Source organism: Acanthaster planci, unplaced genomic scaffold, assembly GCF_054643075.1.
Source record: "Acanthaster planci isolate LZ-2023a unplaced genomic scaffold, COTS_SCS Contig5, whole genome shotgun sequence".
Classification (NCBI taxonomy): domain Eukaryota; kingdom Metazoa; phylum Echinodermata; class Asteroidea; order Valvatida; family Acanthasteridae; genus Acanthaster; species Acanthaster planci.
In genome coordinates this window covers 171,704-188,356 of record NW_028257629.1, presented here as the reverse complement: position 1 = coordinate 188,356, position 16,653 = coordinate 171,704, and the positions used below count along the sequence as shown (strand labels likewise).

The 16,653-nt window shown below is 38.5% G+C and overlaps 1 protein-coding gene across 2 annotated transcripts in view; it reads left to right on the top strand.

Moving 5' to 3' along the window:
* LOC110974759 (Golgi apparatus protein 1-like) overlaps window positions 1-16,653 on the top strand; it is a 33,772-nt gene that overhangs the window by 13,777 nt on the left and 3,342 nt on the right. For both annotated transcript variants that reach the window (XM_087131651.1, XM_087131652.1), the window contains 21 exons: window positions 1,644-1,676; window positions 2,175-2,261; window positions 2,724-2,939; window positions 3,282-3,530; window positions 3,717-3,900; window positions 4,279-4,493; window positions 6,767-6,888; window positions 7,982-8,083; window positions 8,342-8,486; window positions 8,734-8,871; window positions 9,034-9,183; window positions 9,344-9,457; window positions 10,029-10,117; window positions 10,358-10,472; window positions 12,363-12,593; window positions 12,872-12,951; window positions 13,344-13,542; window positions 14,585-14,620; window positions 14,921-15,097; window positions 15,502-15,622; window positions 16,269-16,375. In XM_087131651.1, coding sequence (XP_086987777.1) covers window positions 1,644-1,676; window positions 2,175-2,261; window positions 2,724-2,939; window positions 3,282-3,530; window positions 3,717-3,900; window positions 4,279-4,493; window positions 6,767-6,888; window positions 7,982-8,083; window positions 8,342-8,486; window positions 8,734-8,871; window positions 9,034-9,183; window positions 9,344-9,457; window positions 10,029-10,117; window positions 10,358-10,472; window positions 12,363-12,593; window positions 12,872-12,951; window positions 13,344-13,542; window positions 14,585-14,620; window positions 14,921-15,097; window positions 15,502-15,622; window positions 16,269-16,375 — 2,910 coding nt within the window. The remainder of the gene's footprint in view (window positions 1-1,643; window positions 1,677-2,174; window positions 2,262-2,723; window positions 2,940-3,281; window positions 3,531-3,716; window positions 3,901-4,278; window positions 4,494-6,766; window positions 6,889-7,981; window positions 8,084-8,341; window positions 8,487-8,733; window positions 8,872-9,033; window positions 9,184-9,343; window positions 9,458-10,028; window positions 10,118-10,357; window positions 10,473-12,362; window positions 12,594-12,871; window positions 12,952-13,343; window positions 13,543-14,584; window positions 14,621-14,920; window positions 15,098-15,501; window positions 15,623-16,268; window positions 16,376-16,653) is intronic.

The following is a 16,653-nucleotide window of genomic DNA, read 5'->3' as shown; positions in this document are numbered from 1 at the left end:
GTCTGCACAGCCATTATGTACATACATTGTATCTAGACTCAAACTTCATGACCTTGGACAAAAACGAGTGCACCAATACGTGCACGTTATTGCTGTACGGTGTTCATTCATTTTTTTATTTCTTCATTACGGTTTATTTTAAAAACTGATCAAACAAGTCGTCCAAAGACTAACAATGTCTGATTTACAATACAAAAGGATAAAATGTAATAAAATGAAGATTATAGCCAAAGGTAAAAAAGGGGATAATATAAGAATACATTGAAGACAGACTGAAAATTATAAGAAATCAAATATTGGAAAAGTAAACAAAATACCAAATAAAAAAACACAAACAAAATTTATAGACAAGTACCAGCATTCAGGAGCTTAGCCGTGGAAGGAATTGGAGATTGCTTATATTGCTGAGTCCTTGAACGGGGAATATGGAACAGTTGGGATTGCCAAAGATTGTGACCAGAAATGTTTTGACGAGTGAGGGACAGAAACAAACGATGTCGTTGTTGCTCTGATGTGGCAGCCGTCATCCATATGTAGTGGATGGGTACATGTATAGGCGTATTTATGAATTGAAGGGTGATTGGATAATCATTGCTTACAGTGTATGTGTACGTTATGTAAAGAGTTGGTTTGGAGATATGTATAATTACCATAATGACCCCAAACATAAAAACGTCCGTAGGTGTCACTCTCTCGATGTCTTGTTGGCCACATCTCGATTCTTTCAAAATCTGATCAGACATTTTTGTTCATCGTGCAGAAAACCCATACCATACACTTTACATTCTGTACTCTGAAACTTTCAACTGGTGTTCATCCCCAATTTCAGTAGCAGGCTTCCATCTTCCTCTATCCTTCAAAAATCCCCATTAGTTTGGATGGATTCTAAAGGAAATTAACCTGCTGGGTACAGAATGCTGTGAGAATAGAGAGAATGGTTCACTGCTTTTTGTTCCGTGTGAGTCTCTCTGTTCAGGAAACAACTGTACTTTACTTACAGAATACGTTCATTGTCATGAAGGAAGACATAGTGTTAACCATTCTACCACAGAAATATCATGCTGTGCTAATCACGAGTGGATTGGGAGGACATCAAGGCCATTGGCCTCCCCAAAGGAACCCTTCTCCATTTATTTTGTAAAATAATGATAGCAAAGTAAACCTTTTTGCTCTGTGCAATTCTCCTTCCTGCAAAAAAAAGTGTAAAAAGTCCCAAAATGTTGCCTGACCCCTCAAAAAGGTCATAACAGGTTACATGAGAATGTCCCAAATATTTGGTCCCCCAAGAAACAAGATTACTCCCCCCCTGAAAAAATTGTTTGGATGCACCCATAGTAGTGATAGTTAGTATTTGTTGAGTTTAGAGCTCATTAATTATTTCAATCAGCACTATCTGAATATGCATAAGGCAGGGTTTGCTTAACCTCACCAGTATAGTTTAACCAGTACAGCTTTTCCGTCTTTTTTCTTTCCTTGGTTTGCATGACATAAATTTAGCCGCTGCATATGACTAGCTCTTTTTGGGGGGATTGTAGCCATGTAGATGTACATATGTGGTTTGACCACTTAAAATATTGCTGACCCATTTGTTGATTTTTCCAGTCAGTAAACAGAATTGTTATTATTTTGTCTTTCCCATTCAGGATGTCGGGGAGCTTAGTGACACATGTAACCGAGTAAGTGCTCTTGATGAAGTTTTCCTTAATGATAATTGCAAGAGAATTTTTAATACATGAAGAACAAGAAATGATTATTCCTATATTTCCTTCAACATTTTGGCAGTGCTTTGCTTATTGATTAAACGTAAAGAGTGACCCACATGCAATGAATCAATGTTGGTTTTATTCATGTTTTAGTTTCATGTACAGTTTATCTTCAACCAGTCATCAGCTGATAAAAACATTGGCTGATACAGGATGTGAATGAGTAATCTTTGGAATACAGCATTTCAGGCTGATTCATGTAGTTCATACTTACAAGATGTAAAGCTGCTGTAACTGAGAAATGAAGGAAGTATTGCCCAATACAACAACCGCTGGACTCTGCCAGAACATTGATTTCATGTGATGGACATCAGTTTTTGAGGTTGGAATGTTTACCCTGATGTAGGGAATTTCCTGTACTTAATTCTTTATTGTATTCTAAGACTCCCATTTTCTGAATTATGTTTCCAGTTTCTTTGGAGCTATAAAATGAACCTGACCAAGGATGTACGATTTGACTCAGCTGCCTTTGAAGTCTGCAAACCTGAACTGAAGAGGGTAATGTCAAATCAGTATATTGCTGGATTTCTTGAATTGAGTGTCTCTTGTAAATTTCTTAAATGTGACACAAGTTCCATGTATGGCATTAAGGACGATCTGTCGTCCAGTATGGTAAAATGAGTCTTCAGAGTTACTTCTGGTTAGCTCAGCCTTATAAATTAATTGTTAAAAGGTGATGGTAAAAAGCAGCTTTGAAAGTGTCAAGATATGAAATTTATTTGTTTGTTGGGGTGTTGGGTTGTTTGTGTGTTTCTTAAAAGTGTCATGTTTTCTTGAAGCTTGCAGTCTCAATCAAGTAGGTTACTTGGTTGAGGCTGTGCTAGTCCATTGGTCAACATGACAAGTAACCTTTATTAGCCAATGTTAATTTTTTTTGCAGGTGTTTTCGTAAGCTGGACTAGTGTTTCACGATAATGTACTGTAATTAACACCTGACATGATTTGGTTTGACATACGTAGTTCCCAGATTGTGACCGAATTGAGAGAGGACAGGGGCTTCTGCTACCATGCCTGTATGACGTTGCAGAGAATATCACCACGATCCAATGTCGTCAGTACATCAATAGGATGAAGGCAATTACCTTCAGCGATTACCGTCTCATCCAAGGATTTTACGACCAATGCCGGTCAGATATTGAGTCTAAGAATTGTGGTAATGTCAAGAACATACAACAGGTAGGACAATACTAACATTACTAATCCTAATCTAATGCAATCTAATCTGATCAGATCAGATGAGAATTGGTTCTTTTGAGTGACAGACCCTTGCCAGCACTTTCATCCATATGGCTAGACCTACAATTGTGTATGGGCACCTCTTCTCATACTCCAAGAGTGAAGGTGCTGGTTGGAAAAATGTGGCATTCAATAGCTCCCTGACTGAAGAATCAGTTGTCATAAGTAAAAGAAACTTAAATCTTTATATCAAAACCTAGAGTGTTGAAGATGAGCTTAGACATGTATTAGCTGCCAACAACACTGTTTACTTGATTGTCTTCTCATCTGGCTATAATTCAGGATGCTCCGCACAGACAAGGAGCCACCATCAATTGTCTGGAGAAGGGTGTGGAAAAACTGCAACCAGAATGCAAGAAGCAGATCCTGAGAGTGGCTGAATTGTCGGCAAATGATTATCACACTGATCGAGCCTTGTATTTTGCCTGTCGGGATGATCGTGAACGCTTTTGTGAGGGGGAAGCTGCTGGACAGGGGGCTATCTATAACTGCCTTTTGAAGCATAAGTTTAAGGAGGATATGAGTGAAAATGTAAGTCTTGCACCAACCTCTTGCTCTCCTCATATAAAACTTACATCTGTGTTGAGGTTAAAGACTTTTGGGTGGCTGTTGCTGCTACTCTTAGCTGTATTGACTCTTTAAATCAAAATATTTGCCTGTAACAGAGGTATCTGATTTCACTCTCTATTGATTTTCCTCTATTCCTGAATTCTACAGTGTCGCAACAAACTCACAACCCGTCAGAAGGTGGCCAGCGTGGATGCCAAAGCAAATTATCGGCTCTTTAGGAAATGTAAAAATGACATCAAAAAGACAAAATGTAACAGGCCAAAGGATTCACAAAACCGAGAATTCCGTCTGTCCAAACTTTTGATCTGTTTGGAAGAAGCCAAGCACAACAGTAAGTATCTTCAAATCCAGAATCTTCTGGCCAAGTTCGAAAAGTGGAAAAATGAATTTATTAGCTTTATGCCCAATCCACTCAGTGCCTTCATGGACCTCTAAGAAATTTGAGGGATTTGTTGGATTGAGGAAGGCACAACCTGGCCACTGCTTTTAACATTGGGTACGAAACCATATGGAAGTTAAATGGGCAAGAATTTGTCATGGTTTCCTGCAGAATGGTTGATTTAGGAGCAATTGGGAAGGGTTCGAGTAAAACTCCTCATCCAAGAAATACGGAAAATGTAAAACCGTAACATGTTTCATTTGTTTTATATTTAAACCTACATTCAAACTAAGATGGAAGAACAATAATAATTGACGTTTAATTAAACAGACATAAAGCTGAGTGGAGACTGTGTAGCTGAGCTGGAAGAGACAAGAAAGAGCCTGATGGAAGACTATATGATCAACCCAGAGATCATCACCATGTGCAAGGATGAGATTGGTAATCACTGCTCAGGACTTGAGCGTGGAGGCAAGACCCTACACTGCTTGATGAAACTGACCCAAGAGAAACCCCCCAAATTGGGTCAAGATTGTGAAAAGGCTGTAAGTAGAAAACATGCATAGGCAAGTTTGGAAAAGTTACATTGCAAGAAAGAAGACAAGCAAACCTCAATTTGTCTGATATGAAATCTTCCCCTTCAGAAAAACAGAACTGTTCATGTAGCATTGTCTTCTTTTCTTTGTCTTTGTCTTTAGACACTGTGTGTCTGGACTTCTGTTGCATTATCCAACAAATATTTTCTTGTATTCAGTACTACTGACATACTGAACCCAATGATGCAGTAAACCCTCAAGTCAAGTAATATTGGTTGCCTTTTGCCATCCTGAATGCGGGCATACATGCAAACCAGCTGGATTTAAACAAAGGCCAAGCAAAATAATAGTTGTGCTTCATATTACATTAAAAAAACGGGTTGTGTATGTGGGTAGTATCTTTTTTTCTTGCAAAGTTTTTGGGTAAAAAATATCAGGGTGGGAAACTCTAAAATTTAAAAGTGATTGTTTATGAAAATTTTTCGGCTATGTACGAAAGGTTTTGATTTGAATATGACAAGCAGCAAAAACTGGAATGTAATATGTATGGTGAAGTGGCTTAAAATGTCTGTAGAGTAGCAGGTTGGTTTGAATAACTCATACAGCAATGACTATCTCCAAGTTTCTGCAAAAACATGCTTTTATCTACAAAATCATGCCTTTAAATGAAAGACAAAGAAATTAACTGATACAGATAAAACTTATACAGAAAATTCTTATGCGAATGCTCCTCCCTGGCCTGCAGCATGCTATCCACTATCATAACACATGCACCCACAATGAGCTGCTTCAACACAAAATGCTTGCTGTGATGTGTGAGCGTGATACAGTCTGAGCCCTGGACTGCTTTTGCATTTAATATCAGTGATAGTTTGCATACATTGAGCAGATGAAATGCACAAACAAATTGCAGCAATGGACAGTAGAGGGCATCATGTTAAAATCTGAACGGGCCCTGCGACGTTGCGTGGCACTTGATCACGTTCACACTGACGACTACCACAAGACCCATTAACATATTATGAGAACAAAGTCAATTTTCAAGCCAAAAGAAAGTTTAAAATCTAAAACAGAAGCTTTGTGTGTAAAATAAGTGTGAGGGGCACCAACAGTATTAAAAAAATTTTTTTTATAAAAAGATGTAGGTTCACCGCAATTTGCAAGGTTGGGGCGGGTAACCAGAAACGCAACTATTATTTTGTTTGGCCTAATGGAAGTAGGGTCAGTAATTCTCTGCTCACCCAATAGAATAAACAATGTTCCATTATTTCTTATTCTTTATTCCATTCGGTATGGAACTTCATAAATGTTTCCCTTAATTAAAATACATGAAGCTCAGTTCCTTTATGATCTTTTATTGGGCAAGTGATTTTCTAAGACAATTTATGGAGTACCCTTGAAACAGCTTTCAGGTTTGGAAACATACCCTGTGATGTTTGATTTCTTTATACATTTTTTATTCCTAATATGTTTGGTTTGGAGCAGTTTGATTTAAAATATGTGATAAGGTTTGTTGGGGTTTCTTTTTTTAATTGCATAAAATGCTTTATGACAATGAAGCCGGTCCTGGAACACTTTCTACTGTTTTATCGTCCAACTGGAAAATTATTTTCTCAACAAAAGTAACTAATTTAACATGCAGAAATCGCCTTGCATAATTAAACTGAAATTGTGATATACCTTAGCTTTCACCAGTTACCATGCCAATGCAGAAGTTGCTATGGCAACCCATTTCTACCACAGATGGTTACCTTGGTATAGTGGCTATAGCTGGATGATTTGTGTGACAATCTGCCTCTCTGTTGGTGATCTAGATAGTACATGTTAATGTGCATCTCACCAAGCTACTTTTTTTTAAGATGGTTCAACATATTTAAATACATGAGTGTCTGTCAATATGGCCAGCTCTTTCTATGTCAGTCTGTTTTTGCTTCCCACCGGCGGCTACACTATGACCAGTTGTCCATGCAAAGGCAAATTAATAATTCCAGTGTAAAAAAATCTCACACACCTGTCACAAAACCAATGTAAAACAGATACTAAATGGGGCAGACTTACATTTTTAGGTGATATTTGACAATCAAGGGTGATATATCTGCAAAATAATGTTGGCCACCCATTTGAATGATAGGTGATCTGAGAAGGTCAGTTTGTGTGTATTGTCAGTTAAAATTCCAACATCCTTTTTTAGTAAAAATGCCAAACCATTAAATTGAATTAAATTTATACTTAGGAGAGGGTTTAACTTGTGATATAATTGTCCATGAATCTGTCTTCCACAGTTGCAAGATCTGGTAAAAACAGCTGACGCGGGAGCCAACTATCGAATTGATAAAGCGCTACACAAAGCTTGTAAACCAGTGAGGGATAAATTATGCAAGGATGTTGAAGCTGGAGATGCCAAGTAAGTTTAGTTGCGAGAAGAATTTAATCGAGAGAGCTTGAACATAGGAAAAGTGGACAATTAGTCACTCTACACCCCAGATACCCTCCAGATATTTCCCTCCCTTTTTATTTGGCCAGCATGGAGTTTGGAGGCAAGAGTTTATTCCATATTCAGAGACGGATTACAGATGAGATAGAGGGATTTGTTGATGTGATAGATTACTGCTTTGGATTAGATTTCAGTGTCATTGTGACAGAAAGGCAATGAAATGGTCTGTGTTTCTCAAAGTAGTTTCATGATTGAGCTTCAGAGCTTCATATTGCTAAGTGAATAGCCATGCAATTTCCATAGTGTTGTATTGGATACTTATATGTATCTCAATTTGCTCAGGACTTTGTATAAATTCACTGCTTACTGGTACTTGTGTACTCGTACTAGTACTTTTATGTTACCTTTATATCCGCTCTTTGGAGTGGCAGTGGGGTTTAATGGTAAGGTGTTTATTTGAATAGTTGAGAAAAAGACACATGTTCTATCTAGGTGTTTGTCGTCATCCATCTGGCCAAGTTTATGTAAACAATGGGTCTGCGTGGTATTCATTGATGATTTTGTTGTTAACAGGTGCTCAGTGTAGCTCATGCAAATTACAAACGCCAAGTCACAGAACAATCTCATGCTTGGAAATTGAAAGACGGTACCGGTATATAAACACAGATATGAAGATCAAATTCCAAATAGTGTCCTGGATAAAGAGAATGGAAATCAAAAGCCAATTGTTTCTCCTTTTGGGAGTTTTAGTTGAAGTTCAACTTTTCATTTTGATTTACATATTTCTTATTATATAATTTTTTTTTACTTGTCATGTGATACGGTCAACACTGTGGTCATATTCAGCTGACAGTGAGCACTTTGTTAGCATAGAAAGTCCCGAGTGCACTTTACAACCAACTGGTTACCTATCTATGAAAAGTTGTAGTCCCAGAAATATTGTCATGATGAAAAGTACATTTGGTACACTCTGACCTAGGCAGTAATAAGAAAAACATTAATTATTAGCATATTGCAGTTGAAGTGTGCAGAAATTAAATATATTTGCATGTTTTCCCCAAAGAATACTTTCCTGTCTGATGGAGAATATCTACTCTTCTGAAATGACCAAAGAGTGTGAGACAGAACTGCTTCTCCTTCAATATTTTGTCGCCAGAGATTTCAAGTAAGGCATCATTTGGAGTATCAGCTTTGTAACACCTGCACCTCAGTTTCAGGAAGAACAGGTTTTTAAATTGTATTCGGAATTAAAAATATATTGCGGCTCACACAGTGCCCCAGTGTGTGTTTCACTTTGATTTCATGTATTAACAATCACTTTTTAAAAATTTCTGACAAACTAAAGATTCTTAAAATCATCCTGGAGACTGTATCTTTATAAGACTTTTGCATGAATCTGACTTCCCATGTTTTGTCTTTACAGGCTAGATCCTCTCCTCTTTAAGAACTGTCAACGAGATGTTGCTGAGAAGTGTTATATAGAAAGTGCAGACAACAGTGAGCTGCCACAGGGAGTTGTAGTTGCTTGTCTCCACAGATATCTCCACCCTGAGAATGATTTTGACAAGGTAAAAATGGAGGGGGGAGTGGATTGTTTTTTTCTGTGTTTTGCTGGTTTCGGGCATCACATATGTAGAGAGAGGTTAGCTGTGTATTTTAAGAGTTGTGAGGAAGACTTTTGCGTAGGTGTGTACAGTCATACTACATCAAAGGTTATTTGGCTGTTGTGTTTAGGGGCACCTTACTGATCACAAGTTAGGCTTTTCTTGAGGCTTCTTTTTAATGTAGGCTTGTCATCCCTATTGATGTTTCCAGCTAACACCAGGATGTCAGGCTCAGGTTCATCGTGTTCTGCGTCAGCGTGCTGTCAGCGTACACCTCAATCCTCAGATAGAAGCGAACTGTCGTGAAGACCTTGGAAAATACTGTAATGAGAAGACTGGCAAAGGGGAGGTATGTACTTGTATAGTTTTAGAATTAGGTATCAATTTTTTTAATGAAGTATCAATTTCCTTAGTTTCATCCGTCAGATGTTACCGAGTTGCTAAAATTCAGGTATTTGCCACCTGCTGTAGATAAACGTATACTTTGTTTTTCACTTTTGCCTTGTTTCAGGAGTTGTCATGCTTACAGGAACATCTGAAGGAATTGACACAAGATTGTCATTCAAAGATCGGGGATTTCACTCAAGAGGAAGCTGAAGACATTAAGATGAACCGTAAACTTATGGCTGCGTGTGCTCCTATGATCAAACAGCTCTGCAAGGTAAGTCCTATTTCATGTTTACAGATACAGATAATTAAATCTTCATTCAAGAATATCTGTTCCAAGCAAATCTTTATTTCTTATTTTTATGGTCAGTTTATGGCACACCTGACAATTTGTCTAGTTTCTAATCAGATTTGTCTTTCTCTGGTTTTTGTAGGATTTTTTGAGCAAGAAAGTGGATGAAGGGGCAGCCCTTCAGTGTTTGATAGATCACAAAAATGACGACTCTATGAATGAGAAATGCCAGGCTGGTATTGAGCATTTCCAGTTGGTAAGCATCATGAGTGTTACTTTTGTGTTAAGTGATGGATATGGTTAGGCTTTTTCAGCTGGTTCTGTGCAGTGGCTATATTGACTTGGAGTAGTCATATTAACCCTCCTTTGGTTTTACAGCACAAATGTGCACAAATGCCCACAGTCACTGGTGAGCATGTCTTTTCTACATGGAACACAAACATGCACAGGTTAAGTGTGTACACAGTAGATTGCCAGCACAAAATGACCCAGGGTCTTTTGTGCAGTTCTCTTCACTGCATTTGGTTTACTGCACAGTTATGCACACGAAACAGTGAAGCACAGTTGTTGGGCAGCACAAAAGTGCAATCTGATATTCCTGTGGGGGAATGTTGGTGCAGTGCACAACACAACAGAGCGGTGCTTCTTTGTGGTGTTCACCAAATGACCCAAAGAGTGACTTCCACGTAGGTGGGTTAATGTAGGGTTGTGCATTGCATTGACTGGATGAGTGGGTAGTTGAGCCGAAATTAATCCCTGCAGTACTTGTCCCATTCACGAATTGCTTGATTCAGGTCATGGTTTGCTTTTCCATGGTTTTTCCCCAGATCCAGCTCCAGGACTATCGTTTCAACTTCAAATTTAAGGAATCTTGTCGGCAAGATGTCATCAAATACTGCAAAAATGCAAAGGACAAGTACGTCAAATTTTGTTAAAATGAACTTTGGGAGACCATTCCACAAATTGAAAGGCCTTTGTTAAGAAATTGTCATAAAGAGATTGACCAAGATAAGCAGTGGGTTGAGGCAATCAATTAACTCTGTCAACTTTTTAAAAATAGATTGTATTTACCAGCAATGACTGTTTTCAATACAAAGAACTGTCTTGGCCAGAGATGTGGATATTGTCATGGAGTTTTCATCTTTCTTGGCGACAGGAGTTCCATCATTTCTTGCCTGAGCACCAAAGTTCGAGATGCTATACTAATGGGACATCAGCACAATATCAGCGAGAATTGCCGCAAACAGCTCAAAGCAGAACTACTGCAGAGGGTTAGTCCTGATCAATGACTATTCCCAAGAATTCCAATAAGCAAGAAAATCCCAATATGTGGATGATTTTATTAATCACGAAGGATGGTACTTTGCCAATGGTTCTGTTGAGGGCAGTGTTTAATCTGCTCATGAGGGCCTGTGACTTTTAGGGAACATCTCATAATTCGGAACGGTTGGAACATTCCTTTTGGAACGCCATGTTCTCATTCTGGAATAGTCGGCTTCTGGGAACGCAATATTCCACACGGAATGCTGTGTTCCTATGTGAGAATGGTCCAAACAAGCATTCCCGTCAGAATGCCCCCGTTCTGGTAGCTTCATATCGCCCATGTACATGTACAAATCTTAGCTTAATGTCCAAAAACAGAGCCTGCCATAAGGAATGAGCGCAGGTAAACTACTTTGCTCTTATGATAGGCCTAATTTTCAATAAGAATCGGCAGTAAACTGAAGATGGAAAAGTGCTGTGGCAAAATTTGTTAATCTGAACATACAAATTTTGTTTTTGATTGAGATACAAAAGTGAAAAGCACTATGTGTTGACTGCATGCAGACTGCATGCGTCGAGTTTAATTGCCTTAGTTGTGTCGTTGAACCTTTTTAGTACTTTTAAAAGACCCTGCACCCCACACCCTTCAATTACAGGTTAGGTTTCCAAATTGTTTGTGATACGATGGAATACTCATGCGTGATAACATTGTGATGATAAACTTTTCTTCCATGTAAACCCACCAAGGAGTAAAATGCTCACGAGTACAGACGTAACAGTAAACACAATAATGAAGGTTTTCCAGAAATACTCTAAATTCATTGCATGGTAAGCTATGTTTCCTGGTGAATATGGAAATCAAAACGGGAGAAAAGTTAATCTTCATGAGTAGTAAATCACAAAATGCGTTGCTCTATCTGTCATACTTCAGACACAGGGTCTAGGAAATGAATGCCAGAAATCTTTCTTCCCAATTGTGAATGTAACAGCGGGACCGTTTACTGGGAACACGCATTCCCAACAGAATGCTGCCTGGAATGTCCTATGCTAAGTGGAACGTGCCCCCGATGCGGGCACGTTCCGATGGAACGCTGACATTCCAGTGGGAATGGTCCAACAGAATGGGATTGTTAACAATGTTTCTGCCGTAGTCGCAGTAGGCATCATGCTACCTGTTGCCTATCATTCCATAGGTACTGCCGTACTCACAGTAGGCATCATGCTACCTGTTGTCTATCATTCCATAGGTTCTGCGGAACTCACAGTAGGCATCATGCTACCTGTTGCCTATCATTCCATAGGTTCTGCTGTACTCACAGTAGGCATCATGCCTACCTACTGTATCATAACCCCTGTGCTGTGTAATAAGTCACCTATATTTCCAGACTTGAGTCCCAAGTCAAGTGAAGGCAATTCATTTGCTAAGTCAACAGGCCTGTCAATTAAATCACGCCAAGTTCTTGTTTAAGCTTTTAAATAAATTAATCACCGTTTTCTTCTTCAGATGACTCTAGATGGAAAAGCCAAGTCTGAGTCAAGTCAATTCCAGTCATGGTTCTAGCCTAAGTTGAGCCATTTGAAAAAGTGATTTGCACTATGCAGTTAAAAATTGGATTTCAATCAGGACTTGAATGAAGTCTGACGTGAGACAAGTCATTAACAACGGGACTTGAATACAAGTCTGACTTTAGTCAGGTCATTAAAATGGGACTTGAATCAAGTCTGACTTGTGTCATTAAGAGATTGAAATTGAGCCATTACAAGACTTCTCTGTCGTCTTGATTTTCTTGATTTATATGAATATTTAATATGAAAAGTAGTATTACACCTTTAGCTCTGTTGAAAGTAAATAGCCTTCTTACATTTCTGCATTTTATCCAAATCTCTTTGTCCATCAGTCAGAGGATATTAAACTGGATCCAGAGCTCTTCAAAGGTTGTGAAGGTGATGTTCAGAAACATTGCAATAATTTGAAAGCTGGCAAAGCAAGGATTCTAGAATGTCTACGCGATCACCGTTCTGACCTGTCAGAAGCATGCCACGTGAAGTTGTTCAACCGGGTCAAAGAACAAGCTCAGCTAGTCAAGACCGACTTTGCATTTATGCATGCATGCAAGAAAATGATCACGGTATGTATAAGCCTACAATTGCAGGTTGTTAAAAATAGAACCAACTCTCATTGTTAAGGACTATTTTTCAAATGCAGTTTTTTTGCGATGAATGCCCTGTCAAGCTTGACACAAAGGAAATTCTTTTTGTATTTACTTTGTTCCTATCAATCTTGAGTATGTGGGAAGCATACTCAAGAACAGCAAATAGTTTATCTTCAGGCCCTTGCTTGTGACTAATCGTTGCTACAGTAAAGAATGTAATTCCATGGAGTGCTTTTTGTCTTTTCATCATGCAGCAATTTTGCACAGGGACACCCCCAGAGAGCCTTTTCAAATGCCTCAAGTCTCACAAAAATGAACCAACTTTTGACTCCAAGTAAGTAGAAACTCTTTGTTCCAAGAGCACGAACAGATTGCTTGGTTGTGTGTGTTCTTGAAATTCAGAAACCAACTAGCGCTTTCTGGCTTATGTCTCTTATTGATATTGCCTTATCGACTGTGAAGACATTGTGCAAGGGTAACTTTCTGATATTAAGAGTATTTGTTGGTTACAATTTCAGTTTTGTTCATGTGTAAATAAGATGTCTAACAAAATGGTTCCATTGTGGTTCAAAGAGCCCCAGAAGAGAGTTTAATTGTCATTAAATTGCCTATTCTGACAGATAAGTTTCAATTTTTATTAAAGGTGATGTTCATGATTGTAACATTTTTTTCATGTTTTCAAGACCTGAGTGTTTCATTGGGAATAATTTTTCCTTGATTTCTTAGCTGCAAAACTGTCTTAACTAAGCGGTCCATCCAACGGAAGGAAGACTTTCGTCTAAACCCAAGAATGCAGAAAGCTTGTCGGCGTGACATGCCCAAGTTCTGCAGTGATGTCTTGGATAAATCCAAGAAGGAGGAATACAAAGAAAAGGAATTGGAGGGAGAAATGCTGCTTTGTCTCAAGAAGAAATTCCCCACCAAGGTGGGAACTTATTCATCTGCCTCAAAAACTGCCTTCATGAATGAGGCCTTATTGACACGCAACAAAAGATATAAGAATAACCCAGTTGTCCAACTTTTGGATAGTTTAAGTACAGTGAAACGCCGCTATAACGAACACGCCAGTGTCCATGCTAAATGTTTGGTACAGCAGTCATTCGGGATAGTGAAATTTACTGCCAAATGTTTTGTTGCCATGTTGAATAGTGCCCTCTCTTGTCTATGACTGAAATGCATCCTCTTGTGATACTATGGTTCACTGTTATCGTGATGTTTTGCCGTTGCATTCACGTTTAAGGTTTCTAAAAATGTATCTGTTAGTTGTTTTTGTTTTTTCTTAAATCTTAAATTACAAAATTGATTTCAGCTTATCCTAAAAGTTGGGAAGCTACCGCTCAGGATCGATCTCTGATGCATGCCGTGGGGAATCTCGGCGACTTGTGTATCAGCAGCTCCCTCTTTAGACTAATGTTAATGTAATGCCACGGTGCGCGTGTTGTTTTCTTCCTCACCTGATCATGCAGAGTCGCAAAACCAGTGTCCATTCAGTACTGTTGGCAGATTAACCGCGTGTGCCCTGGCCATCACTAGAAGACAGCTTTGAACAAGTGTGACCAATGTACAGAATTTCTCCACTAGTTAATTACAATTAACTCTTCAACAACTAATGGCTTTCCTTTCTAATCCTTGGGGAAATAATGGCCGTTTGTCACTCTCCAACTTAAAAAACCTGACTGTTTTATCAAGTTGACGTTTGGGAATTACAAACAGCTACTGCATAATGTTCGGTAGGTTTTGTGTACAAAATATTGGGAGCCAAGGACGATGTTCGGTACAGCCGAATGTTCGGTATAGCGGTGTTCGATATAGCAGTGTTCCACTGTATTAGTCAGTGGTTTAGCAATGATTCTTCACATCTGAAATAATTATAAAAAGGTGTGAAGATTTTTTTCTCTTGCTTCCAAATGCCAGACAAGTAGGTTTTTAAAACTTATTGTGGTTTAATTTCTTTTGTTTTCCCACAGACTCTGTCACCAGATTGTGAGAATTACATCAGAGATGTAAGTTGAAAGGATTACCATTTTGTTTTTTTTGGTTTGAACTCAATTTCAAAATATTCTCAGTTGACATACTTGTACTTGAAAATAGTTTCAACCTTCACAAGTGAAATCGTTACTGATGCTTGAGAGGATGGGCTTACAACTCTGCAGATTGGAGCTGTTTTCATCTGGTGATTACTTCACTCCAATGATTGAAGTAGCCCTTTTAAACCATGGATTTTTTGTGATGGATTTAAAAAAATGGACTGTTGACATCCATGTTTTTTATATTGTGTGGATTTCGTTGATTCTATTTTGTAGGCCATTCAAGAAGCATCAATGGATATTAGGATGGATCCTGTCCTCTTCCGTATGTGTAAGGATACAGCAAAGAGGCTTTGTTCTGAGGAATTGGAGACTCCAGGTCAAGGATTAGTAGAGGAATGTCTTAAGACTAATCTACACAAGGGCAAGATCACTGATCTCAAATGCCGTATGGTGAGCACCTATGTCTAATGGGTTACTTATCCAAATCTGATTGGATGTAGTATTTAAAGTAACCATTGCTTCCACTGATAACATCCGTTTTCTGGAAGAGATGTGAAGACATGTCTTCAAGAAATCTGATATCGTCTTCTTCAGCAAGTTTACTGTAGTTGTGGAGATGTGATAAGTCCATTTGGCAGGACAGGAATGTTTGGGATAAAATAAGATTAAGATGTCAATAGCAACCCAATATTCAGTTCTTTCCTCTACAATAAATATATTTTAATAATTTCAGTTTCGTAAACTGTACAAGTGTGTTCATTTCACTTAAACAGAAACTGGTAGATTCTAAAAACTTGTGAATAAACTGTTATGTAAATAAACGTTTTTGTTTAAATTTAATTTAAATTTTCCAGCAAGTGATTCGGCTGCTTCAAGAGGGTCGCGCTGATGTTCATATTGATACTCTCCTTTACAAAGCTTGTGCCTTGGACATCAAGCATTTCTGTGCAGGTATTCCACAAGGGGAAGGCCGACGTAAGTATTTCACCTGTCCATGTTGGGCTGCCTTCGAGAACAATCTGAAAATGGATCAACATCAAGATTCTTTGCAGTCATTTTGAAAACAAGTGATTTTTTGCCCTTGTTCCTGCTATTAAATTGTGTTTTTGTTGGCAGTTGTTCTTTGAATGTACAAGTATTTATTTTTACTATTTTTAGCACCCACTGAAGTGAGTTTAAACAGGTAACATTTTCTGAAAGTCCTTATTTGTAGTGATTTTAAGTGAACCCGATACTTGAAATATAAATGCCTTTATAGGGAGCTTGATATACCATGAAATATGTGCAATTTTTACCCTGGAATTGTCAAATGCATATTCTTGGAGAATGTTTTGGGGGAATTAGAGTGTTACACAAGTATATTTGAGGATTTGTTATACATCTCTGACTCAAGCTTCAGAATGCACAGGTGGTGAGTCGCAACTCACAGGTGGTGAGTCGCAACTCACAGGTGGTGAGTCGCAACTCACAGGTGGTGAGTCGCAACTCACAGGTGGTGAGTCGCAACTCACAGGTGGTGAGTTGAGTTTAGTTGAGTAAGTTCTTACTAGTGATTTTAAGTAAACCTGATTCCTGAAATACAAATGCCTTTAAATGATCATCTTATTCATCCTTGGTGCAGAGATGTCATGTCTACTTGAAGCTCTGGAGGACAGTACTATCAAACTGCATGCTGACTGTCAACGAATGCTGTCCGAACGCAAGGAAATGTGGAGTTATGCAGTCAGAGTAAGTGACTATAATGCCAGCTTTATCCATAGATCACTTGTTTATTCAGTTTAGTTCATGCAAAAATGCAAGGGCATGCTCTGTGTGGCAGTTTTTTTATGTGTTCCACCTGCAGTTGCTTTGGTTTGCAGGCATTATTGTAATTAATATGCCAGAATACACAATGTTTAAGCACACTTATCACTGAAGATTGCATGCTCTCCGATGTAAGTTTGCTTCAAGTTGTGCACATTTTGCTCTTCAGAGTTTGAGGAAGGAAAGTAAGGTGTTAATGCTCT